This window comes from Neoarius graeffei, chromosome 16 (genome assembly GCF_027579695.1).
Source record: "Neoarius graeffei isolate fNeoGra1 chromosome 16, fNeoGra1.pri, whole genome shotgun sequence".
Lineage (NCBI taxonomy): Eukaryota > Metazoa > Chordata > Actinopteri > Siluriformes > Ariidae > Neoarius > Neoarius graeffei.
The window spans coordinates 37,698,977-37,725,183 of NC_083584.1; the positions used below are offsets into that span (position 1 = coordinate 37,698,977).

The following is a 26,207-nucleotide window of genomic DNA, read 5'->3' on the forward strand; positions in this document are numbered from 1 at the left end:
GATTTTTTTCTGTACTCCATATGATTTTTCCTAACCAGTGAAAAAGCCCTCTCACTATCTGCATTGCTATGTGGGAGGCACAGCAAAGCAGTAAAAAGTTGTTTCAGCACTGGAGACCTGGCAACACCCAGAGCAGTTTTTACATCGAAGACCTTTCCCCAGTATACATCTATTGGTACTTTTTTTTTTGCCATCATTTGCCCTGCATGGCACAACATCAAATGGCATAAGGGACTTTTTGCTTGGAGCATGGTCAAAACAGAATCTTTCCTGCCAATCATGGTGTTGCAATTGTCACTTGCAAACCCAACCATGTTGGCCCAGGGGATGTCATTTTCACTGAAAATATGCATTATGCATTAGTGCTCATCTCATTATCTCTAGCTGCTTTATCCTGTTCTACAGGGTCACAGGCAAGCTGGAGCCTATCCCAGCTGACTACAGGCGAGAGGCAGGGTACACCCTGGACAAGTCGCCAGGTCATCACAGGGCTGACACATAGACACAGACAACCATTCACACTCACATTCACACCTACGGTCAATTTAGAGTCACCAGTTAACCTAACCTCCATGTCTTTGAACTGTGGGGGAAACCGGAGCACCCGGAGGAAACCCACGCGGACACGGGGAGAACATGCAAACTCCGCACAGAAAGGCCCTTGCCAGCCACGGGGCTCGAACCCGGACCTTCTTGCTGTGAGGCGACAGCGCTAACCACTACACCACCGTGCCGCCCGCATTAGTGCTCATTTTGTAATTGTAAAAAGTTATAGAGGTATTTATAATATTATACATATTACTACACACTTCCAGTCTAGATTGTTAAACAGGTATACAGATTCAGCAAACTGGCACACCATTTTACAATTTAAACAATAAATTCTTACCTCATGAAGCTGTCAACAGCTTCAAATATCGTTGAAGCTTTACCAGAAGGAAGTTCTGGTAAATCCAGCATTCTGGTTTTTACACAGACATCTTCAAAAATGCGTGTGTGGCAGCGGGGGCGTGGTCTAGCATCGGTCTGTGACAGGAGGGCGGAGTCGGGGAAGTTAAGTGGCAGAATCACTACACCTGTTGTTAATTGATGTGTTTGTGTGTCTTCCCAGTAACCGCGCCCTTCTTAAGGAGAGAGAGTGAGAGCAGAGGGACTCTCTCCACAACCAGACAGCTGATGTGTGTGCTTGCAGCTGAAAAGTGCAAATAAAAGAGAGTTTTGTTAAAACAGTTCTGTCCTTCTGTGCTCCACTCACCTACAGGGACTGCTACAGTGTGCCAGAATGACCAAGCACTTGGTGCTGTTTCTGTCATTGCTCTCATCCATCATAAGGCGAAAAAGCTGCTGGCGCATTTTTTCAGCAACAGGATTTGTATAAGCAGGGGCTAAACTTCCTTTGATGACCATGGTCGTGTTCATTCATTTGCATGCGAAATCCTGGGTGAACAACAAATGAATAAAAGGTTAGGTCTACGTACATAACTGGCAAGTACAGATTATTTTCCTGGTCAATAAAAGAAAATCAGAGCATGGCAAACATGTCGATGGTGTTAAATTGCTTCCATCCCCTACTACACATTTAAGAGACAGGTTACCAACGGTCATTACCACCATTACTCTTCATTCAATACTTTTCCAGTTTACTGAAGACTGATGGTAGTAACGAGTGTTGGTCATCTGTGTCTACATATCCTCCTGGGAACCAAGAAGAATGTGTCTCTCAATTTCTCTCTTGTTGTGATTTCCTTACTAGGTAGGGTTAAAAAAACAACTTACAATTTAGATTTAAAAAAAAAAAAAGGATGCACTCTTTACAAGACACCAGGATTCAAGTGAATAGCTTGAAAGAGTAAGAGGGTGTGCACATAAAACAAATGTCAACTACAGAGGACACAAGTCTATGGGTTGGTTCTCAGGAGGATAAAATGTCTATCAGCAATTAAAATGTTTAGGGAAGCGAAATCACTGGATAACTACAGTTGCCATTGTATAAACGGTGCCTCCCAGTATTGCCTCTCTAAATTAACATGATAATGGAGGAAGCTTTCCTACATACAAGCAGTAAAAACTTTTAAAAAATAAATTAAAAAAAACACACAGAAATGCGGGGCGGCACGGTGGTGTAGTGGTTAGCGCTGTCGCCTCACAGCAAGAAGGTCCTGGGTTCGAGCCCCGGGGCTGGCGAGGGCCTTTCTGTGTGGAGTTTGCATGTTCTCCCCGTGTCCGCGTGGGTTTCCTCCGGGTGCTCCGGTTTCCCCCACAGTCCAAAGACATGCAGTTTAGGTTAACTGGTGACTCTAAATTGACCGTAGGTGTGAGTGTGAATGGTTGTCTGTGTCTATGTGTCAGCCCTGTGATGACCTGGCGACTTGTCCAGGGTGTACCCCGCCTTTCGCCCGTAGTCAGCTGGGATAGGCTCCAGCTTGCCTGCGACCCTGTAGAAGGATAAAGCGGCTAGAGATAATGAGATGAGATGAGACACAGAAATGCTTTCCTGTGCAGTCTTTGAATCGGGAAACTTTTTTTCGCTAGCTCCGAAAAATGGTCAGCCACAGTTGGGGGGGGATGTTGTGTTCCACAAGAAATTGGCAGAACATAACTATTGCAGCCATCACAGAAGTCTGGGCAGTCCGAGCAGATGGACTTACGCCAAAATGCTGCTCCATAGACTTGAAGGTCCTGCATTTAATGATGCAGTCTTTATGTGCCTTGGTTTGGAAATGCAATTTCAGGTCATAAAAACCTGAAGCTGTCACTTTAAAGTGCATATCCTGGACCAATTTCATTTTTTTTATACACACTCATCGAGAAGGGTAATTTTGCACAAGGCCATCTGGCTACAGCAGAAAAAAAAAAAATAACAAAATGCGTCTGGAAAAATCCCAAGGGAGTCTGGAGCCAGATTCGTGACGTCACCTGCGGAAGCGCCAGCAGGCCGCGAGAGCTTGCACGGTTTCAGTGCACAGCCTGTGTAGACCAAGTTTAGCAGCTAGCAATTTTGCATTGAAATATGGAATTGTCACCTGAGCGCAATGTTACTTCACCTTTGGATGAAGAATATAATGAGATGTCAGAATTGGGGCTTCACCTGTTTGGATTTGATGATGATTCAACACTGTAAAAAAAAAAAAAAGTTACGCCAACTTAAAAATTCAAGGCAACTTACTGCACAGGATTTTTGAGTTTATGTGACAACTAAGATTTTTAAGTTTTGAAGAAAGTTGTGCCAACTTATACTTTTGGTCTCAGATAACTTAGCCTTCATATTCACACAAACTTAATTTTTTCAGTTTTACATGATAAGAATTCAACTTTAAGGCCACTAATCTTTCATCCAAGTAAAAACTTCAAAATTTGAGTTCAATTTTCTTTTTCTCATTTCATCTCATTATCTGTAGCCGCTTTATCCTGTTCTACAGGGTCGCAGGCAAGCTGGAGCCTATCCCAGCTGACTACGGGCGAAAGGCGGGGTACACCCTGGACAAGTCGCCAGGTCATCACAGGGCTGACACATAGACACAGACAACCATTCACACTCACATTCATACACAATTTTCTTTTTATCCCACAATAAAACAAATAACAATCCAGTTCAAATAGCATGTTTATTTTAACATGATGGTAGCAAAACTGCTATAAAATTAGTGGCAGTGCTTTTTTGTTAAGTCACACATTCACTTATTTTAAGCCTGAAGCTAATTTGACAAATTAAATGTGCAAACAATTCAGTACCAGCCAATTAAAATGCTACAAATGGCATACAATGAACATAAAGAGTGAATCTATTAAAACACATACATATTCAAAAGGTTGACAAATTGCAAACTGCACGTCATTACGAACAATAGCACACAGCACAATTTGGCACAAATGATGCAGGCTGTTGGGTGCATAAGTATGTTTGAACTAACTGTAGGTTAGGTCCTGGCTCAAACTGAGCTCACTCTTACCTTAAAGGTCCCATGGCATAGTGGTTTGTTGATGCTTTAAACGGGCTTGTGGAGACTTCCGGATGTTATATCCACAGCCTTTCTCGAAATGAACCCTCGGCACGTAAATATAGCCTCCTGGGAGAAAGCCCCATTTCAGCGCTTTTCACAGTGCGTCGTTTTGCTAATGAGAAGCAGGAGGCGGGGAAGGGTAGAGGGTGGGGGCGGGCCATGGGGGGAGGGGGAGGGGATTGACCAAGCTGCGCACACACATACTCGCTGCTATCAGCGCCTGTAGCCACGCTGCTAAGACAAAACCCCGTTCTCCCTCGGACTCCTTTCGTAAACTCAACGTGACACAGAGAACAGAGAGTGAGAGTGTTCGGAGTGGTAGTTTACGAACGTATAATACCCTAGGCTTGAACACGCACTCCATAACCAAAGAGGATAGAAGCAGCAACTACAGCAACATAGCGCTTATCCAACAGAAGACATGCATTGCAGAGCAATAGTCAAACATAAGCTCATAAGTTACAGTCAATTTCCAGACTAAACTCAGTTTAACAGAGCATGCTGCATGCTCTTTAGTTTTGTAGCGCAGATTACCTGGCTAACTGCAGGAAGCGGTTAGCTGCACAGCTAATGTAGCCATTGCTAGGCTAACGCACCAATTTTAAAACACGGCAAAACGACCAGTTATACACTTACTTGTTCGGTGTTTGTTGCTGATGCGGCAGGGATGCTTGGTACGGACCCAGGCTTCAGTGACAGTTGACGTGCAAAACCTGCCCGGTACTGTCCCAAGTTGTGGAAACATTCCTCAGGAAAATGCTTCCGACAAACATACACCGTCTTAGGTAGACTCGACGGCGTATTATTGAAGTAAATAAAATTAAGCCACTGCGTCTTCTGACTTTTTTTTGCAGGCAGACATGGGGCATTGTGTTGGGAAACTTGGGACATAGTAGGGAGACATAGAACAAAAATAAAGTACCTAGGCCTACATATTTAATTTTTATTTATTATCAAAACTTGTAACATATGAACTGTATGAACACACAATGCTGGTACAGTGATAGGAAAACGTCAGTTTACCCAAAACCTGACTCGCCAAAACAGTTTGTCACCGGGCAGCATGATGGTGTAGTGGTTCGCACTGTTACCTCACAGCAAGAAGGTTCTGGGTTCGAGCCCAGTGGCCGACGGGGGCCTTTCTGTGTGGAGTTTGCATGCTCTCCCCGTGTCTGCGTGGGTTTCCTCCGGGTGCCCTTGTTTTCCCCCCACGGTTCAAAGACATGCAGTTAGGTTAACATGAGGCAGCCTTGGGCTGAAGTGCTCCCCGGGTACTGTAGTGTAGCTGCCTACTGCTCTGGGTATGTGTGTTTTCACTGCTTCAGGTGGGTTAAATGCAGAGGATGAATTTCACTGTGCATGTGACAAATAAAGGCTGCTGCTTCTTCAGTTCCATTCTCAAGAAGGAATGAAATAAGTTTAATCCTCATGCAAGTACATGCCCACATTTTTAACAATTTTATGTTTGTGAACCACAAGAAAAAACCTGTAACATGAATTGTCCCCACTCTCCCCATCTGTGGTGGATTTCCCAAAAGCCTTTTAAAGTGCATATCACAGGTAAATTCAGGAGCAAGATCAATGTAATTCTCCTATTTTATATTAAACTTTGGTCAAATATCTGTCACATCTTGTATTTTGTGCAGTTTTTTTTACCTTGCGCAATACCAGAAAAATTCAGTTGAAATCAAGCCATTTGAGGCGAATTGGTCCGCCTCTGAAAAAACTTGGCATTTGGATTTCCCGACAAACACTGATTTTCATGACGTCACGTGCGGGACGCCTCCCTCTGAATCCTACGTCAGCGCTGGTTTGTTTATGAGAAAACGACCTGGTGGTTTTCTGCAAATTTCTTCAACGTTATCACGTAATTATTAAAATGGTTAACAGATGTATCGTAGGAGGGTGTAGCAACACCAATCTTGATGGGATTAGTGCTCATCGTTTCCCAAAAGACCGGACAATGAGAGAGAAATGGGAGCGCTTGGTCTACACAGGCTGTGCACTGAAACCGTGCAAAGCTCGCGCAGCCTGCTCACGCTTCCGCAGGTGACGTCATGAATCTGGCTCCAGACTCCCTTGGGATTTTTCCAGACGCGTTTTGTTATTTTATTTTTTTCTGCTGTAGACAGATGGCCTTGTGCAAAATTACCCTTCTGGATGAGTGTGTAAAGGGACATACTTTCATATAAAAAAACCCCAAAATTGGTCCAGAATATGCACTTTAACACTAAAAGCGTCTTAACTAGTAGAGAGAGCATTCATTGTGTTGCTCGCTCTCCATTTAACAATGACCTTTGTGCTGCGATGCTTTTGGGAAACTCAGGCCTGGCCGTTTTGGAAAAAAAATCCTTAACTCTTTACCCCTTAATGACGACATATGACGACCCCGTGTATATCCCATAATGACGACATATGATGCCTTGTCTAAAACCTTGTCTTTAGACTTTTTTTCTTGTATGTTCTCAGGGTGAACAGTATATACATATACAAGGGCGGCTGTAGCAACTGCTTTAAGGGGTAAAAAGTTAAAATGTTTTCCACCCAGAATTTAAGTTTAATAAATAATTCTATATATGGTAACTCTAGGGTACATACTTTACTCATCTCATCTCATCATCTGTAGCTGCTTTATCCTGTTCTACAGGGTCGCAGGCAATCTGGAGCCTATCCCAGCTGACTACGGGCGAAAGGCGGGGTACACCCTGGACAAGTCGCCAGGTCATCACAGGGCTGAGGTACATACTTTAATTCTTAACAAATCCCAAATTCGCCCGCGTACCTTCCATAGAATGGAGATGGATTGCGAAGTAGAAAATACAAGTTTTGGTTGACAAAAATATTTAACTGCACAAACCTTACTGCAGTGTCCAGCTTTGTGGCTCCAAAGGAAGTAGGTTACTCAAAGGGGCAATATCTAACTTCTGATGTAATCCAAAACCTGAGTGGTTGAAATAACTTTATGAGAATACAAACTGTCCCAAGTCTCCCTGTTTTCCCCTGCCACTAAGAATGTAACATTTTTATTCAAGAGATAATCCAAAAAAATTCAAAAAGTGATTTACCTGATCAATCTTATGGCGCGCGCGCACACACACACACACACACACACACACACACATCACTTTTCTGTTGATTTGATTAGCAAACACAAAAGCATGCAGTCTTTTAAAACCTTAAGAACATATCTCTTTTAAACAAATTATTTTTATTCTCCCACTCTGGAAGTGCTAAACTTGCCAGTGCAGTTGGCAATAGGAGTAGGACAATATTATGCCCATGTTGTACAACAGTATCACTAGGCTGCTTGCTTCTTTTCTATGCATGACTCCTGCTGAAAATAATTAGAGTTTGTCGCTCTAATTATCTTCTGCACTGCTGTATGTATGTTCAGGAATCCTGAGACAGGGCAAACTTGATAACACGAAGTGACACCTTCCCAACAAAGAGTGGACAGATGGTATTGATATATAAAATAATTTCCCCAATATAACAATTTTCAAATACTATTTACAAAAAACATTTAACAAAATAGCTTGTAACAAATTGTGACAGAATATAACTGAATAGACACGTGCTATAAACATGTGAAATTTTCAGTGAGGTCTACTGCCATTTTCTCAAACATTCCACAAATAGTAAAGCATGCAAGGTGTTTTTTTTTTTTTAAAGCCCATGAAAATTCACCTCATATGCCAACATGGATTTATCATCTGTCCTCACACCATATCCCTGAGCACAAAAGAAGGTCCAGTAAATTATGAAGCCACCATAGGACCAGAGACATTAGGAGGTTATGAGAGGAGGTTTAACGTAGTAGATCACGCCAAATCCCAACCACTGTGATTTTCTGAGGGGTCAGCATCAAAGTTCTGCAAGGTCTTCAAATCTCCAACTCCTCATAATTTACATATTGCTTTTAAGCTTATAATTCGCAAAATACATCTTTCTTATAAGAACCAAAAACGCACAGACCAACATATTCTATTATATAATTTACATGACTTCCAGTTATAGAGGGAAAGAAAAAAAAAATTCTCTGTGAAAGAACAAAGGAGGAAATCATTGGATTGTTTTGTTAGATAGACAAGGCCAGGTACGGTATGTTACTCTCAGCACAGCTGGAGATTGGTTCTGATTGGCAGAGCGACTTCCACCCAGCTGTTGGGGTTCTGGATTACTGTATTCCACACACTGATTTCTTCTTCAGTGGAGTCCATCCAGCAAACCATCTGACCATAGCTTACACCTAAATAACACACGTACACACACATATACACACACTTTGTATTTTATACATGCAAAATGTAAAGAGTTGCACATACTAGAGGATCATTTTGAGTTGCGAGCTGCTGCTGTGCATCATCTTATAATATCTGCATATGTACCTATTTGTTTTTAGCCATGTCTAGCCCAAACATCCAGCATTCTAACATCCTATGTTAAGGAAATTCTTTCAGAATTTAAATGGTATAAATTTTGTATGCATTTAGTCCCTTTTACACAGGCACTTTGGCATGGGAATTCAACAATAATTGTGAATGCAGGCCAAATCCAAGGAAGATTAAAATCCCCAGGAAGATTGGTATGTTAGTCAACTGGGATCAGTCCTCCAAACCCTGAGAAATGATCAAAGGGGATCATGTACAAACAGACACTAATATATTACTATGGGAAATTATGACATCCTGATGAATACACTGTCTGAGGTGGAAAACATTAGCACAGTATAGCAAAAAGAAAAACTTTTTTTTTAAATAGCATAACAAAAAAGGGCATCCAGTGTAAAAACCTATGCCAAATCAAATATGCAGATCATAAAATGGGAATGATGATCCATGGTGGCAACATCTAATGGGAACAGCCAAAAGAAGAAGATAGTGAAAACAAAGGAACATGAGAAATATCTGGAGTGATTCAGAAATTAAACAAAACCCCTGAAATTCTTTGTGAGATGAATGGAACAGTATTCTGCAGAATGTGGTACAGACTCTGTGAATGTGATGCAAACAGAGAGAAGCGAAAGGTAATAAAACAAAAAGCAAAGGACAATTCCAGAAAGACCATTACATGTGGAAATTGTTATACATCACATTGTATTTATCTTTGTATGCATCTGTATACCTACTGTACCTGAGCCTGTGCTGAGACGCACGCCTCCAAGATAGCTTGAAGAGTTCCACACAGTAATTTCAGCACAGGCCTGTGTGAGGTCAACAGATTGCAGACCATCGTACACCATAGTATGGTTGAACACAGGACTGACTGAGCCATGGACAACCCGTGTCTGCTGACCACTAACACCACTCTCATCTGGCAAAACCACACTGTGAACACACACACACACACACACACACACACACACACACTTTCTATGAGGACAAGTACAGATTTATTCTTATGTCATACTAATATTTTTCCCAACAGAGTTATTGATTTTTCTGTAGATGTTTGTGAATGTGTGTGCAGGTTTACCTTTTTACAGAGATGCTTGGAGTGCCACGTTTTGGAGGAAGGAGTCCAACAATCTCCTTCAGCCAAATATGTAGCTCACCAGTGAGAGGGAACCCTCCTCCTGTATCCACAAATTTGCAAAGATATTGCATATACAGTACATGTATGTAAAAAACACGTGTGTGTGTATATATATATATATATATATATATATATATATATATATATATATATATATATCACTGGATATGAGCAATCATGTGTGCTCTGATTGGCTACTCTACTACTAGGATATCAGCTCATATACTGTGAGTAGACAAAAACAAAAGAAACAGAAATAGATGAAAGAATATAACCCCCCCCCATTGCCTTCAGACCAGTCGGTGGCGCCAAACCACCAAAAAACCCAAAGAAGAAGAAAATGGCGTCCCGTGTTACTGAACCAACCAAGGATGAAATAAAAACTCTACTTGAAAACAAAACCCCCCAAAAATACAAAAAAGGCAACAAAATATGAAACGAAAGTATCTGATAGTAAGACCGTATCTTGTTTTATTTTTCAAGAATTATTATTATAGCATGTTTCACAAATTGCTACTGTCATTTCGCCGGTTTGTTTACATTCTAAGCAGAAAGGATTTTATCAGGCATTTTGTATAAAGTTTTTATTTATCGAATTTGCAAAAAAAAAATAAATAAATACTCTGTTTCTCAAAATCCAGTGAATGTGGATAGAATAAAACAGTTATTCCACTCAATTTCATCGTATATAGCTTATAGCCAACTCAGCGCTATGCGCCTCATCAGCTATCAACTCATGTGCGACTCAGTTTCACGGAATAACTGGTGTGTGTGTGTGTGTGTGTGTGTGTTCAATGACCTTCAGAGCCAGGTGTTATGAATTTAAGTGTTAGTATGATGGTTCCCCTTCTGAGCACAGCTTCAGGATTCATTTGTACCTGTTACATGAAGCAATAGCGCAGTCAAATAAATCCTTTTTACTGAACACATCACATTTAATTGGTTCTGCATTTGTCTTGTTTGGGTGCAGGTTGTATTTCACTCACCCTGGGCTGAAGGGGGTACCAGGTCAGTTTACTCTGACTCCAATCATACTGGCTTAGCTGTACCTCCACCTCCCCCAAGAACAGGTTCCTCCGCACACGTGCCATATGCCACACTGAAACACTGAGGACGCGAGCCAGCAGGTCTGATTTACGTACTTTATACTAGGATAAAGATTAGAGTAGTTATCATTAATATGCATAATTTATAAATATGGGCTTAAAGATGAGCTGTACCATTTTGTGCACATTCTTAATTTGCATACATTTTAAATCATTGTTTCACTCTTATTCCTCATGGTGTTTATTGAATAAATATAAACATTGTTTATTTAAATAACTATGACACAAGTTATCACTGTCAACATAAAATCAACATTTAATACACCATATGTAAACAAAGTAATTAATACTTGTATTAATTGATATTGTACTAAATGATTAACCAAATAAGCCAAAAGAGAACCAGCTGTTCATTCCATAAGTTCATTATGACTAGTAACAGTCAATTAAAGTCAACATTTAGAAACATGTAATTTTATTGATGATCATTTATGTGGACTTATTTTTAGCCATGCATGAAATAAGCATTGGTTATTGTGAATATATGCATCATTCATTCATTTTCCGTCCCAGACTTCTTGAGCCTCAGTCACATATCTAGGGGATTCCCCCAACGATCCCAAGCTAACATGGAAACCGCTGTAATCTCTGTAGCAGGTCCTTGGTCTGACTGGAGGTCTCAATCCAATGGGATTTGCTTGATACAGCTCTACCGGGAGCCAACTGGGGGCATGCTTGTAAGATAAACCACCTCGTCACCCTATTACAGAGAGTAAGCCCAGCAACCCTGCAGAAAATTTACACTCCCTGTACTTGTGACCTTATCCTTTTAATTACAACCCACAACCAGACCACCACAGAATAGACCCAATCAGTTTGTCAATCTTGCACTCTCTTTTCCATCACTCGTGTCTACGATCCCAAGATACTTAAAGTCCTCTGCCAGAGTCATGGTCTTTTTCTCTCGCATTTTGATATGCTGTCCATAAAAATCACAAATGAGTGGAGACAAGACAAACTTGACAGAGTCCAACACCCACTTTAAATGGCTTCAACTTAATGCAAAGGATACAAACTCTCACTGCACTCACACAGAGAACGGATTCATTTTCTATCCCAGACTTCTTGAGCCCCAGTCACATATCTAGGGGATTCCTCCAACAATCCCAAGCTAACATGGAAACCTCTGTAAACTCATGTAATCTCTGTAGCAGGTTGCCACCAAGACACCTCATACTCCTGCAGTACCTCCTTCAACAAATGTTGAGGCACCCAATCACAGGCCTTCTCCAAATCCACAAAACACATGTTGACTAGATTAGCATACTCCTATGACCCCTCACAAAGCTGCGCAAAGGCAAAGAGCTGGTCCACTGTTGTACTGTTCTCCTGGGTGGAACTCACATCAGCTATCAGATGGAGTGTCCTGTCCAGAACCCTGGCATAGACCTTTCATGGAAAGCTGAGAAGTATGATTATCAAGACTGATGATCCAATTACAAAATTGATCATTGACTTTTGGCACAAAGTTCTCTGGTACCAAGTACATTGATGAGCAACCATATATTCAAACTAAATGTTGGTTATTGACAGTCCGTGGCTTGCAGAGTCTACGTCTAATAACAGTCTGAAGTCTAATAACAATTCACAACTGAGGTTCATATCCAGGAGGCTGTTCCTCCCCATTACATTCCTGTGGACACCACCACCTTCAGGGGTGGGTCTCCATAACCCTAATCCAGAGCAGGGTACATATTTTCATGCCTTTCATGGTGGTTATTAGGATCACTCTTTTGTCGGACCTCTCTCCTCAGAACTGTTCACCTTACTGGGAGCCTTAAGCTCTGAGTGACATAACCTTGACGTTCACTGACGTTCACAAACCCCTTCATCACAAGGCTGTACGTATATTTATGTAACATCATTACTTGTTACTTAAATATCATTTACATTTACTCATGCTAAAGATTATGGCTTGTTAATGTTAGGTAATGCATTGCACAATGAAATTATACTGTACAAAATGACCTATTTGGTTTATGATAATATGGCTGAACAACATTATACTTTAAAGCTCTACTTTACAATGCAACTATAACTGAAATAGATTCTTACCTTGAGTGTTTCATCATATACAGGATTTAGGGTTTTCCTCTTTACTGAAGTTTTCCTTTTACTGTGAGATGAGTTATCTGGAAGGAGGTACAATTTCACATACCTGCAAAAAATGTTTAAAGTGTGAATATGGATGTACAAATACTTGTGAGATGGTCTCTCGACATTAATGTTTAAATATCCCAGCACTTACGGATCAGATCGGTTGTTACGCGCTGGAGCCAGGTCCTGACAACGACCCACTCGTACATGAAGCTCCTCTTTCCTAGAGTCGTACTGCAGAGAGAACTGGATTTGGCCAGTCACAGGAACACTTCCAAAATCCCCAACACTGTATAGGCTCATCATACTGCCACTTATCTGTGGAAGACAAAAACATACTCACAGTGGCAGCTAATGTTAGCACTGACTCACTGATAGAGAGCAGGACCATAACACTGCTTAAGACACACAAAGTTGATTTAAAAAAAAAATCTGTTTAGTTAAATACGTTACTTAGTAGTATTGCCAATCACTGGACATAAATTTGCATATTACACAATGTATATATGACACATCCATCATGGACAGTCCTCCACCAAGCCACCAGAGGGGTTACTGCCCTGAATTTTGAACTCTTCCTCAGTATTTATGCTCATTTCCTGTGTGCATTATGTAAAATACACATGAACTTGCTAGTTTGCTATTCTTTTGAGTAAGTGCTGAGCTGTTGCTATTCTAATTGATCTCTGTGCATGACCCTGAATTGCTTTATTGGTTTTTCTGCCTTAGATATCACTTTGTTCTGGTTTGCATCCAATATTGTGCGTACCTACTCTGGCCTGTGTTCTTCAAATACGATTTTGGATGCACACTTTTGTACTGTTTAACACCAATCTTATACTGTGTATGACCCAGAACTGATGTTGCTAAAAATAGTCCTTACTACTGTTTGGCAAGGCACGCTGCATTACAGATGCGAGTGAGGAAGTCAAACTCTCGTGGTTACGAGAGGACTAGCCCCCCACTGTAACCCTAGCTGTGTAGGCGAGAGGCTGAGGGCTATTGAAACGGAGATCGGTGCCACACCCATACGCCTTAAAGAGTTGGTTAATACTGGGACAGGAGGCTGCCTGGGAAGACCAGATTCTGGCATGAGAGGGACTTTTTGATTTTTGTATGACGCAGGGAAACCAGAGCACCCAGTGGAAATCTCTATGAACAAAACGAAAACATGCAGAACTCCATGCAGACAGTAACCTAAGTTCAGGCTTGAACTCTGGAACTGTGAGGTAACAACACCATGTTACCTATGTATTTGTTGCTCCTATTTTCTTATATATTTTGGAAATCTCTGGGAAAGTGGGGAGTTTATAGGCTTATATTGCATATTACCAAAATAAAAAAAAAAAATTATGGCCTTCATAGGAAGCATGCCTAGTTTGCCTGCATGGGGATCCTCCAGGTGTTCCAGTTTTCCTCCTACAGTCCAAAGACATGTGAATTAGGTCAGCTGGCCACTCTAAATTGCCCATTGGTGTAAAATGCGAGTGTGAATAGCTGTTCATCTCTGTGTTAGCCTTGTGATATGATTGGCAATCTGCCCAGTGTGTACCCCACCTCTCGCTGAAAGTCAGCTGGGATTGGTTCCAGTTTCCCCTGCGATCCTGATGGATAAACAGTATCGATAGTGGATGGATGGATGGATGGATGGATGGATGGATGGATGAAGCACACCCTCTTCATTTCTTTATTCCTCTGAGAGCATTTAAATATTTAACATTTGTTTTATGATTCTAGGGCCAACTATGCACATGAATATGTGACACACTTTTTTTTTTTTTTTTTAATTGTTGCCTTGATATGCAAGTTGTTTATACTTTCCCGACTCTACTAGGCAGCTGGTGCCCAGCTGTCTGTACTCTGTGAACATCATCTGATTAAGTCAAGGTGAAGGTGTAAATAAATACATAGTAAAGACTGCTGAGATCTTCATGGTCTAACATGTTTGTTTCCTGAATATAGAAACAACCCCTCAGTGCACAATTTCCTAGTCTGTTCATTTGTGGACGTATCTTATCCCCTTCGGACACAAGGAAAAATGCTATGGAACTTCATGCTATGGAACTTCGTGTGTACAACTGTGCACATTATGTCCGAAGGGGTTATATATCATAACCCTCCTAACAAAACACTGCAGGCTGAAATAGATTGAAGATGATTTCAGAAACACTGGCTGAAGGATATCGGATTGGAGAGGTGAAGATGTGTCAGCTAAAGCACTGAGAAGTGTGAAATTGATATAAATGGATATATCTTTGCAACACAATGTATAGCTGTGTGCAGGAGTGTTTCCTTCATACCGTATGATTAGAGTGAAAGTTGTTAATTGAGCCAAATCTAGTGTAGTCCAGTTCAGTGCTGCCAGAATCAATATCACCATCAGAATCAGCCTACACATAAACAGACCAAACACAGCACTAAAACAAACTGTTTAATTGTAGTGCTCACTATATGAATATACTGTACATTACATATTACTGCATAATAAATCCAAATAGACATATTTATAAATACATGTTATGTATGTACCTGTAGTGACGAGGTTGTGTCCTGCAGTGATCTGTCCTCTAAAGCCTCTGAATCTGCAACACTTCCTGAAACAATAGGGTGGACCGAAAACGGAGACAGATAAAGGACACAGACAAGTCTACTATTTTCTCTTCGGTCATTTGGTTTGAATAGAACTTACCTTCAGTAATCTCCCTTGACTCAACTTCTGAAACATCTTCTCTCTTTTCGGTATTCATTTTGAGAGAACAATAGCAAAATGTCAGTTGTATACAAATTTTGTGTTTATTGTAATTTTTTTTTAGGGATGGCTTATTCTTTCATAAAAAACCCCCACAAGTATTCCATCAAATACTTAAATGCATAAAAAAGACACTCACTGTACAATCTCAGATTCTATTGGGAGTCTAAATTAGGCTCTAAGATACATTATATGGCCAAAAATATGTGGATACCTGGCCCACACACCCATGTGTACCCATTCCAAAATCACGGGCATTAACACAGAGCAACTAGGGTATTAGTGAAGTCGGGCACTAATGTCAAGTGATAAGCCTGGTGCATAGTTGGTGTTCCAATTCACACCAAAGGTGTTAATTGGGTTGAGGTCAGGGCCTCGGCCACTCAAGTTCCTCCACAACAACCTTGGCAAAGGACGTCTTCATGGACCTCACTTTGTCCACAGGGGCATGGTCATGATTAAACAGGTTTTGGCCTCTTAGTTTGGCCTCAGTAAAGGAAAACTGTAAAAGCGGCAACACACAGAGACAATTGTGTGCTTCCAACTTTGTGGAACATACAGGTATGATGGTCAGGTGTCCACATACTTTTGGCCATATACTAATAATACTTTATTACATGACCAAGTTGCATACTCGATTCTGACTGGTAACTCATGGCATTTTACAGTCTGTTATTTCTGTAGAACAGACCATTGCTATGGACCACATACCGGTAATTAGGAGAAGCGAAATAATGTTTAAATCAATATTTTGTGTCAGATGGTTGATTTATTTAGTAAGTAGCCATGTAATAAGCAGGATAATGTACAGCAAGCCGGTCATCATAAAATAAACCCTTTCAAGGTGATTCAAGACCCCTGTGCTTTGTATCAGGGTTCTGCATCACTTTCCCAGGGTTTATTTCGCAATAATGACTGGCTCGCTCTACATTATCCCTTACATATTTGGCTTTTAGCTGATATTAGTCAGCTGTTAGTATCAGATGTAAATATAATACAAATACACTGATTAGCCACACGATTAAAACCCTAATCTTGAAGTAAAGAACAGTATTACTTTGCTTCACATCAGAGTCCTGCATCACTCTGTCTGGGTTTATTTTACAATAATAACCAGCTCGCTGTGCATTATCCCTTACTTATCTCATTACAATTGCATCTGTCAAGGGGTGGGATATATTAGGCAGCAAGAGAACACTTACGTAGTTCTGAAAGTTGATGTGTTGGAGGCAGGAAAAATGAGCAAGTATAAGGATCTGAGCAACTCTCTGACAAGGGCCAAATTGTGATTTTTCTAAATGACTGGGTCAGAGTATCTCCAAAATGGCAGGTTTTGTGGGGTGTTCCCAGTATACAGTGGCTAGTACCTACCAAAAATGGTCCAAGGAAGGATAACCATTGAACTGCCGACAGGATCATCGGTGCCAATTCTCACTGATGGGCATGGGGTGCTAAGACTAGCCCATCTGGTCTAATCTCATAGAAGAGCTACTGTACAGTAGCACAAATTGCAGAAAGTGTTAATGATAGAAAGATGCCAAAATACAGTGTATTGCAGCTTTCTGAGTATGGGGCTACATCGTCATGGTCTGGTCAGCGTGCTCATGCTGACCCTTGTCCACCGCCAAAAGCATCTACAATGGGCACGTGAGCGTCAGAACTGGACCATGGAATAATGGAAGGAGGAGGCCTGGTCTGAGGAATCACGTTTTCTGTCACATCATGTGGATGGCTAGGTGCATGTGTATTGCTTTCCTGGGGAAGAGATGGGTGCACTATGGGAAGCTGGCAAGCCGACAGAGAAAGTATGATGCTCTGGGCAATGTTTTGCTGGGAAACCTTGGGTCCTGGCATTAATGTGGGTGTTCCTTTGACATGTACTGTACCAAAATATTGTTGCAGACCAAGTACACCCCTTCCCTAATGGCAGTGGACTCTTTCAGCAAGATAATGTTCCTTGCCACATTGCAAAAGTTGCTCAGATATGGTTTGAGGAACATTACAAAGAGTTCTAGGTGTTTATTTGGCCTCCAAATTCCCAGAGCTCAGTCTAATTGACCATCTATGGGATGTTCTGGACAAGCATGTCTGAATCATGGAGGTCCCGCCTCATAATGTCTTGGTGCCATATACCACAGCAAACCTCCACAGGTCTTGCGGAGTCCATGCCTTGTCAGGTCAAAGCTGTTTTGGCAGCACAAATGGGGCTTACATAGTATCAGGCAGGTGGTTTTAATGCTATGGCTGATCAGTGTATTGAAATACATAAAGTACCAGTCAAAACTTTGAACACACTTACTTATGAGTAAACATGTCCAAACTTTTGACTAGTAGCCTACTGTGTATATATAAACCAACCCCATTTTTAAAAGTTAGAGAGTGTTCACACACACCACTTGCAAAACTAACCTTTGCGCTTAGTTTGGTCCTTGGTCGTGGTTCAGGGGCCACACTGACACTGGGACTACGGAAGATTTATTTAAGTTAGCTCAGGTCGATGACATTAATTCATGTGAATTTGGGATTGAACTAAGCTTTAAATAACCTTTCTTTTTCCTCCTCCTTTATTTTTGTTTCTTTTTCTATTATTTCTCCATCTTCCAGGTCTGCAGCATTCACTTTTGTGGTTTCTTCCTGCCTTTCGGTTGAATTTTGTTCTTTCTGTTCTTTAAACACTGACATCACAGCTAAATGTACACAATGAAAAATATTGTAATTGACAAAAATGGTAAAGTGCAAAGCTGAACAAAAGTATAAACATTTTACATATGCAGGACTAAAATATGGCATGGAGCATATTTTGACACATTCTCTGATTTAAATAGGCAGTGAGTGATCAAATGACCTTTGTCCCTCTTTTTGCGGCGTATTGAGGTTTGGACAAAATCAGTCCCTCGATTCTGATAGCGCTCGGCTCGTAGCTCACTGAACCATGCGCCTGTGAGGAAGTAAAGGCGCACAGGGTCTGACTCCACTTGTTTGAGTTTGCTGAACACACACACACACACACACACACACACACATGCACACACACACACACACAATATAAGATTAAATATAAGATTAAATTATAGATTTAACGAAGATTAAAGGGCATTCCATCCCCTTTAATCTTCGTTTTACATATTACAACCCCAAATCAGAAAAAGTTGGGACAGTATGTTGAAATTTAAATTAAAACTGAAAACAATGATTTGTAAAGCATCTTTGACCTGTATTGCACTCAAAACAATACAACGGCACATTATTTGATGTTTTACCTCACTAATTTTATTTTTTTCTAAATAAACACATTTCAATTTTGATTCTTGTAAAACATTTCAAAATAGTTGGGACGGTAAAGTATTTACTGCTTTATAATGTTGCCATTCCTTTTCACAAAACTTAAAAGATGTTTAGACAGTAAATGATTGGGGATAGATTAGAGATAAAATTAGCTTGTGTTTTAAGTCGTTAAAATTCTGTAAAGCTGCTCTGCGACAATGTTTATTGTTAAAAGCGCTATACAAATAAACTTGACCTGACTTGAAATGATGAAGCGTTTCAAGCGTTGTTATTTTCTTCCGTTCTTCCTGCAAATAGGTCTTAAGGTGTGCAACAGTACACGGTTGTCTATGTCATATTTTTTTCTTTTAAAATTTGCCATACATTCTCTATTGGGGACAGAGGGGACAGGCACCCTCTTCTTCCACAGCTATGCCTTTGTAATGTGCTTAGAATGTAGTTTACATTGTCTTGTTGAAATATCTACAGCATGTGCTGCTCCAAAATCTCAATGTACCGTACTTTTCTGCATTAACACTCATTACAGAAGTGCAAGTTACCTTTGCCAAGGGCACTGACGCAACCCCATATCATAACAGACCCTGGCTTTTACAGTTCTTGTTGGTGACAGTCTGAATGGTCCTTTAATATATAGTTATGCATATTATGCACCATAGAGGCTGAAATATCAAAATCCCTTCCTTTTTTTGAATAACATTGTTTTTAAACATTTCAATAATTTTTCTCACACATTTATTGACAAACTGGAGATCCTCTGCCCAGCTTTGCTCCTCAAAGACTCGGCCTTTCCTGGATACTGATTTTGTACCAAATCATGATTACAATCACCTGTTGACATCACCTGTTTCAAATCACATCATTATTTAATTGTTTTACCTCATTACTAGCCCTAAATTGCCCCCGTCCCAACTTTTTTGAAATTTGCTGCAGGCCTGAAACACAGGAATGGATGTATATTAACAAAGGAACTGAACGTGACCAGAGAAAACATGAAATATATTGGGTTCATACTGTCTGCAATGAAATACAAGTCAAAGTAAATTTAGAAATCATTGCTTTCTTTGTTGTATTTGCATTTTCCATCCTGTCCCAAATTTTTCTTATTTGAGGTTGTATAATAATACTAACATTTTAAACCACAAACACACCTGATCCGGCTCTCATCTGAGCTGTGTAATTCATTATCCTTCAGCAACACATTTAAAATGGCGGTTTGTTCCGCTTCAGTCAGATGGCCCAAATCCAAGAGAGTTTCCTCCTCCATAACAGCCTCACTTCACAGCAAACACTGCATCAGAAACATCAACACCATCATCGCCAATCAGTCAACATAGCATAATTCTTCAATCCCCATCCCATAGGCTCAATTAGAATCAAGGATATTGTAAGAACTTGGTAACCTAAAGGGCTGTATTCATGTAAATCTATAAATTAGTACAGTTTATACTGAATATGGGACACATCAAGAAATTTTGTTTACTATAACTTCAAAATGGACTTTTGTGGAACTCTTTACCTCTGCATAAATACCTCTGAAAAGCTGCATGAATACCAGTAAAATATTACAACCCCGATTCCAAAAAAGTTGGGACAAAGTACAAATTGTAAATAAAAACGGAATGCAATGATGTGGAAGTTTCAAAATTCCACATTTTATTCAGAATAGAACATAGATGACATATCAAATGTTTAAACTGAGAAAATGTATCATTTAAAGAGAAAAATTAGGTGATTTTAAATTTCATGACAACAACACATCTCAAAAAAGTTGGGACAAGGCCATGTTTACCACTGTGAGACATCCCCTTTTCTCTTTACAACAGTCTGTAAACGTCTGGGGACTGAGGAGACAAGTTGTTCAAGTTTAGGGATAGGAATGTTAACCCATTCTTGTCTAATGCAGGATTCTAGTTGCTCAACTGTCTTAGGTCTTTTTTGTCGTCTCTTCCGTTTTATGATGCGCCAAATGTTTTCTATGGGTGAAAGATCTGGACTGCAGGCTGGCCAGTTCAGTACCCGGACCCTTCTTCTACACAGCCATGATGCTATAATTGATGCAGTATGTGGTTGGCATTGTCATGTTGAAAAATGCAAGGTCTTCCCTGAAAGAGACGTCGTCTGGATGGGAGCATATGTTGCTCTAGAACCTGGATATACCTTTCAGCATTGATGGTGTCTTTCCAGATGTGTAAGCTGCCCATGCCACATGCACTAATGCAACCCCAAACCATCAGAGATGCAGGCTTCTGAACTGAGCACTGATAACAACTCGGGTCGTCCTTCTCCTCTTTAGTCCGAATGACACGGCGTCCCTGATTTCCATAAAGAACTTCAAATTTTGATTCGTCTGACCACAGAACAGTTTTCCACTTTGCCACAGTCCATTTTAAATGAGCCTTGGCCCAGAGAAGACGTCTGCGCTTCTGGATCATGTTTAGATACGGCTTCTTCTTTGAACTATAGAGTTTTAGCTGGCAACGGCAGATGGCACGGTGAATTGTGTTCACAGATAATGTTCTCTGGAAATATTCCTGAGCCCATTTTGTGATTTCCAATACAGAAGCATGCCTGTATGTGATGCAGTGCCGTCTAAGGGCCCAAAGATCACGGGCACCAAGTATGCTTTTCCGGCCTTGACCCTTACGCACAGAGATTCTTCCAGATTCTCTGAATCTTTTGATGATATTATGCACTGTAGATGATGATATGTTCAAACTCTTTGCAATTTTACACTGTTGAACTCCTTTCTGATATTGCTCCACTATTTGTCGGCGCAGAATTAGGGGGATTGGTGATCCTCTTCCCAGCTTTACTTCTGAGAGCCGCTACTACTCCAAGATGCTCTTTTTATACCCAGTCATGTTAATGACCTATTGCCAATTGACCTAATGAGCTGCAATTTGGTCCTCCAGCTGTTTCTTTTTTGTACCTTTAACTTTTCCAGCCTCTTATTGCCTCTGTCCCAACTTTTTTGAGATGTGTTGCTGTCATGAAATTTCAAATGAGCCAATATTTGGCATAAAATTTCAAAATGTCTCACTTTTGACATTTGATATGTTGCCTATGTTCTATTGTGAATACAATATCAGTTTTTAAGATTTGTAAATTATTGCATTCCGTTTTTATTTACAATTTGTACTTTGTCCCAACTTTTTTGGAATCGGGGTTGCACTTAAAAATAATGTAATCATGAGAGAACAAACATCAAATCTGAATGTTGTCCTGCAGAGAATGCAGGATATCAGAGGTGTTGGATATTGGTTAATTTACTGTGAGAATTTTTCTGTGTCAGTGTGTTTCATATAATCCACATGCAACCATGTAAATAAACATACTGCACATCTTTATAGTTAAATTTCTGAGAAAGTTTGCGCATATATAAGGACATCATATGCGAGTCAGAGAGATGAAGTGAAAGAGTGCAGCCACTGTATTTATGTAAATCTGAAAAGTATATTTAAGAAATAACTTGGAAACTTTTTTTAGACTAATTTATAACTTTATCTTGGAGTCTGCCTGCAAAGATCATGTCAGGTAAAGAGCCAGTTTAACAAATACTGTGGTAAATGCAAAAACTCTGCCTAAAAAAGGCAAAAATTTGCTAGTTAGATGTGCTTTTCTCACAATTTGGTCAAGTTTTTGAATAGCTACATGCCAGACTGAAATGGACATAAGCCTAATAAATTTAGGTTGTGATCGGATACCAGCTGTCAAAGTGTCCATGATGATCCTGAACCATCACATAATCAAAAGAGAAAACAATACTTACTCTCTAGAGATGACAGCAAAGTTTATAAATGCTTAAATTACCTAATTTAAAAAAAAAATCATAAATTTATTCAACACAATAGAACCGACTGAATTAATCAGTGACCATTTCCTCACCAATGTTAGCAGGATTAGTTGAGTGAAAAAAAAGGTTTAAATGCCAGAAGTGGCTTTTACCTCGGGCACTGAGACAGAAACTGAAGTGTGTGATGTTGATAAAGTGATAATCAGTAATTCCTATTGTAAACATTATTCTTTCAAATTTAGCAGTAATGTTATCTTTTAATTCATACATTATGTTATAAATGTAGATGGGCATGTTTAAACAGTGTTGAAATTATATATTTAAGTAACATTTTCTCCCTTTTGCAAGATAACCAGATTTTACTTGTGAGTGAAATATATACCAAAAAAAATTTATGATATGAAGGGTTTTCCCAGGCCGCCACATAATCATTCATTAATTTGTTTATTTATTTTCTTTACTGCTTATACATTGAGTGTCACAGGTAAACTAGAGCCAATCCCAGTTGACTATGAATGAGCGGCAGGGTACACCATGGACAGGTCTATTTCTCCCATGTCTTTGGACTGTGGGAGAAAACCAGAGCACCCAGAGGAAACCCACACAAGCACGAGGAGAACATGCAAACTTTACATAGAAAGACCCCAGTTGACCAGCAAGTTTGAACCCAGAACCTGCTTGCTATGAGGCATCAGTGCTAACCACTGCACCACCGTGGCCACAACACATACAGTATACTGTATCTATATTTTACCAGGGCATCAATTAAAACCATCATCATCACTTTAGATACTTTACAATAGATTTTAAAAAGTGGTATATGTCTTTATGTGTACGATGCAAATCCACTGTAATTAGGGTGTCCCATCTATATTCCACTATATAAAAAGGTGATTCTAGCACCACTATATTCCACTTCATCCATGAATTTTGGCATATCACTATAGTGACGTGGCTGCTCTGATGGCTTCAGCCATCAAAATGTCTAGGGAACATTACAGTAGTGGTTTCCTGGTGCCTTCTACTGAATTATTATAGAGGTTTTCTCCTCTCAACACACCTATGGATAATTTAAAGTAGCCAGTTAACCTAACCGCATGTCTTTGGACTGTAGGAGAAACCGGAGCACAAGGAGAAAAATCACGCAGACACAGGGAGAACATACAAACTCTGCACAGAAAGGCCTCCATCGGCCACTAGGCTTGAACCCAGAACCTTCTTGCTGTGAGGCGACAGTGCACCACCGTGGCCACCACACAAAGTATCTATATTTTACCAAGGCATCAATTAAAATCATCATCATCGCTTTAGATACTTTACATCCATCCACTATCTGTAGCCGCTTATCCTATTCTACAGGGTCACAGGCAAGCTGGAGCCTATCCTAGCTGACTATGGCCGAGAGGCAGGGTACACTCTGGACAAGTCACCAGGTTATCGCAGGGCTGACACAGAGACAAACAACCATTCACACCTACAGTCAATTTAGAGCCACCAATTAGCCTAACCTGCAGTGGGGGAAACCAGAGCACCCAGACACGGGGAGAACATGCAAACTCCACACAGAAAGGCCCCCGCCAGCCGCTGGGCTCGAACCCAGGACCTTCTTGCTGTGAGGCGACAGCGCTAACCACTGTGCCATCCAGATATTTTACAATAAATTTTAAAAAGTGGTATATTTCTTTATGCAAATCCACTGTAATTAGGGTGTCCCAGCTAATGCACAAAAAAGGTGATTTGAGCACCACTACAAAAAAACAAACAATACCTTTATTCACACTATTAAATGGGGAAATGAACAGTGTAAGGGGAAGAAGTACTTCCCTGCAGATGAAAGAGATCTACAGTTAGGTAAACCATTACCTGAGGCTCAGATAGGGAGCTACTGCTGAAGGGGAACTTGCCAAATATCAGCGCGCATGCGCAGTATAACTGCCAAACGAGTTGCTGAGACAAACTTAAGTAAACAACTTTCATTTTCTTTAAGAAAGCTGTTTTACTCTACCTACGAAATCTAGTTGAAGAACCGATTCACACTCTTGGAAGTTGTCCAGGTCGTCAGGAACTGGATATTATCCTATCCAATCCTACTGTAACTCCTGATGGCAGCTACATCTTGTGCACACCACAAGAAACCTCACCATGTGCGCGCATATTCATGCGTGCTCACTAAAACTAGTCTACTCCTAGTTGTAGCTAGTGTACTGTGTGTGGCAGGTGGGATAAGCAGCAGCAGCAGGAGGTAATGAGTTCTAACGCACCTCTCTCTGTAGTTCCCCAGGCGCCTCTGCTGATTCAGGATCTCAGTCAGCGTTGAAAATCACTGCGTCTAGTTTAAAGTAGCGTTTACTTTAATTCTCCATTAGACTCTGGGTTCTGAATTAGTCGTATTAACACCCTGGACGGGTCCGATCCCGCCCTCCAGTCCAGCACCAAACGCGACCCGGATGCCTCTGAGACCATATGCTCCACACGACCACAGAGTTCACACAATCATGAAAAGCTCAGCTCAGCTCAGGGGACCCGCTTTATGGCTCTCTGCTTTTTCGGTTTTCTCCCTAACACAAGCGAGTAGAGAGAAATGCGCATATGTAAATTTGCATTGCACTATTCTGTGTGGCCATGCCGTCATGTAGTTATGTCCCAATAGCTATAAGACCACACCTGCAAAATACACAGTAACTCTTGCTCAAGTACACCCACTAAATACACAGGAAAGAACACGAGCAACATGCAATCAGTTCTCGATTATTCAAGTAAATGCTGGCACTACAGGGTCGCAGGCGAGCTGGAGCCTATCCCAGCTGACTACGGGTGAAAGGCGGGGTACACCCTGGACAAGTCGCCAGGTCATCACAGGGCTGACACATAGACACAGACAACCATTCACACTCACACCTACGGTCAATTTAGAGTCACCAGTTAACCTAACCTGCATGTCTTTGGACTGTGGGGGAAACCGGAGCACCCGGAGGAAACCCACGCGGACACGGGGAGAACATGCAAACTCCGCACAGAAAGGCCCTCGCCGGCCACGGGGCTCGAACCCGGACCTTCTTGCTGTGAGGCGACAGCACTAACCACTACACCACCGTGCCGCCACTACTACTACTAATAATAATAGAGTGGTGTACTGGTTAGCACTGTCGCCTCACAACAAGAAGGTCCGGGTTCGAGCCCCGTGGCCGGCGAGGGCCTTTCTGTGCGGAGTTTGCATGTTCTCCCCGTGTCCGCGTGGGTTTCCTCCGGGTGCTCCGGTTTCCCCCACAGTCCAAAGACATGCAGGTTAGGTTAACTGGTGACTCTAAATTGACCGTAGGTGTGAATGTGAGTGTGAATGGTTGTCTGTGTCTATGTGTCAGCCCTGTGATGACCTGGCGACTTGTCCAGGGTGTACCCCACCTTTTGCCCGTAGTCAGCTGGGATAGGCTCCAGCTTACCTGCGACCCTGTAGAACAGGATAAAGCGGCTAGAGATAATGAGATGAGATGAGAGTGGTGTACTGGTTAGCACTGTCGCCTCACAACAATAAGGTTCTGGGTTTGAGCTCAGTGGCCGGCAAGGGCCTTTCTGTGTGGAGTTTGCATGTTCTCCCCATGTCCGCGTGGGTTTCTTCCGGGTGCTCCACAGTCTAAAGACAT

At 41.1% G+C, this 26,207-nt stretch overlaps 1 protein-coding gene across 3 annotated transcripts; it reads right to left on the bottom strand.

Moving 5' to 3' along the window:
* Positions 1-7,192: 7,192 nt before the first annotated feature.
* On the bottom strand, positions 7,193-25,196 carry sytl1 (synaptotagmin-like 1). Of its 3 annotated transcripts, XM_060942885.1 has the most exons (16): positions 24,828-25,196; positions 19,922-20,061; positions 18,334-18,476; positions 18,034-18,175; positions 17,898-17,952; positions 15,429-15,471; positions 15,269-15,333; positions 15,040-15,129; positions 14,297-14,434; positions 12,891-13,057; positions 12,698-12,800; positions 10,523-10,684; positions 10,336-10,414; positions 9,477-9,576; positions 9,135-9,328; positions 7,193-8,250 (listed from the first exon to the last, which is right to left on the bottom strand). In XM_060942885.1, exons 2-16 carry the CDS (start codon positions 20,035-20,037, stop codon positions 8,114-8,116), a joined length of 1,734 nt encoding a protein of 577 aa, XP_060798868.1. In that variant the 5' UTR covers positions 20,038-20,061; positions 24,828-25,196; the 3' UTR covers positions 7,193-8,113. The 3 variants fall into 3 exon arrangements, with proteins under 3 accessions (XP_060798868.1, XP_060798869.1, XP_060798870.1); XM_060942886.1 differs by lacking the exon at positions 14,297-14,434; XM_060942887.1 differs by lacking the exons at positions 17,898-17,952; positions 18,034-18,175; positions 24,828-25,196 and having other exon boundaries at positions 19,922-20,039.
* Positions 25,197-26,207: the final 1,011 nt, after the last annotated feature.

What these genes read in the sequence shown, in the direction of transcription:
- sytl1 (XM_060942885.1), bottom strand. Translation starts at nt 20,037, where the DNA reads ATGGAGGAGGAAACTCTCTTGGATTTGGGCCATCTGACTGAAGCGGAA. An exon ending in AAGGAGGAGGAAAAAGAAAG is followed by an intron (nt 17,953 to 18,033) that starts GTTATTTAAAGC and finishes AATCTTCCGTAG; the next exon opens with TCCCAGTGTCAGTGTGGCCC. An exon ending in CCAAGCATCTCTGTAAAAAG is followed by an intron (nt 9,329 to 9,476) that starts GTAAACCTGCAC and finishes GTGTGTTCACAG; the next exon opens with TGTGGTTTTGCCAGATGAGA.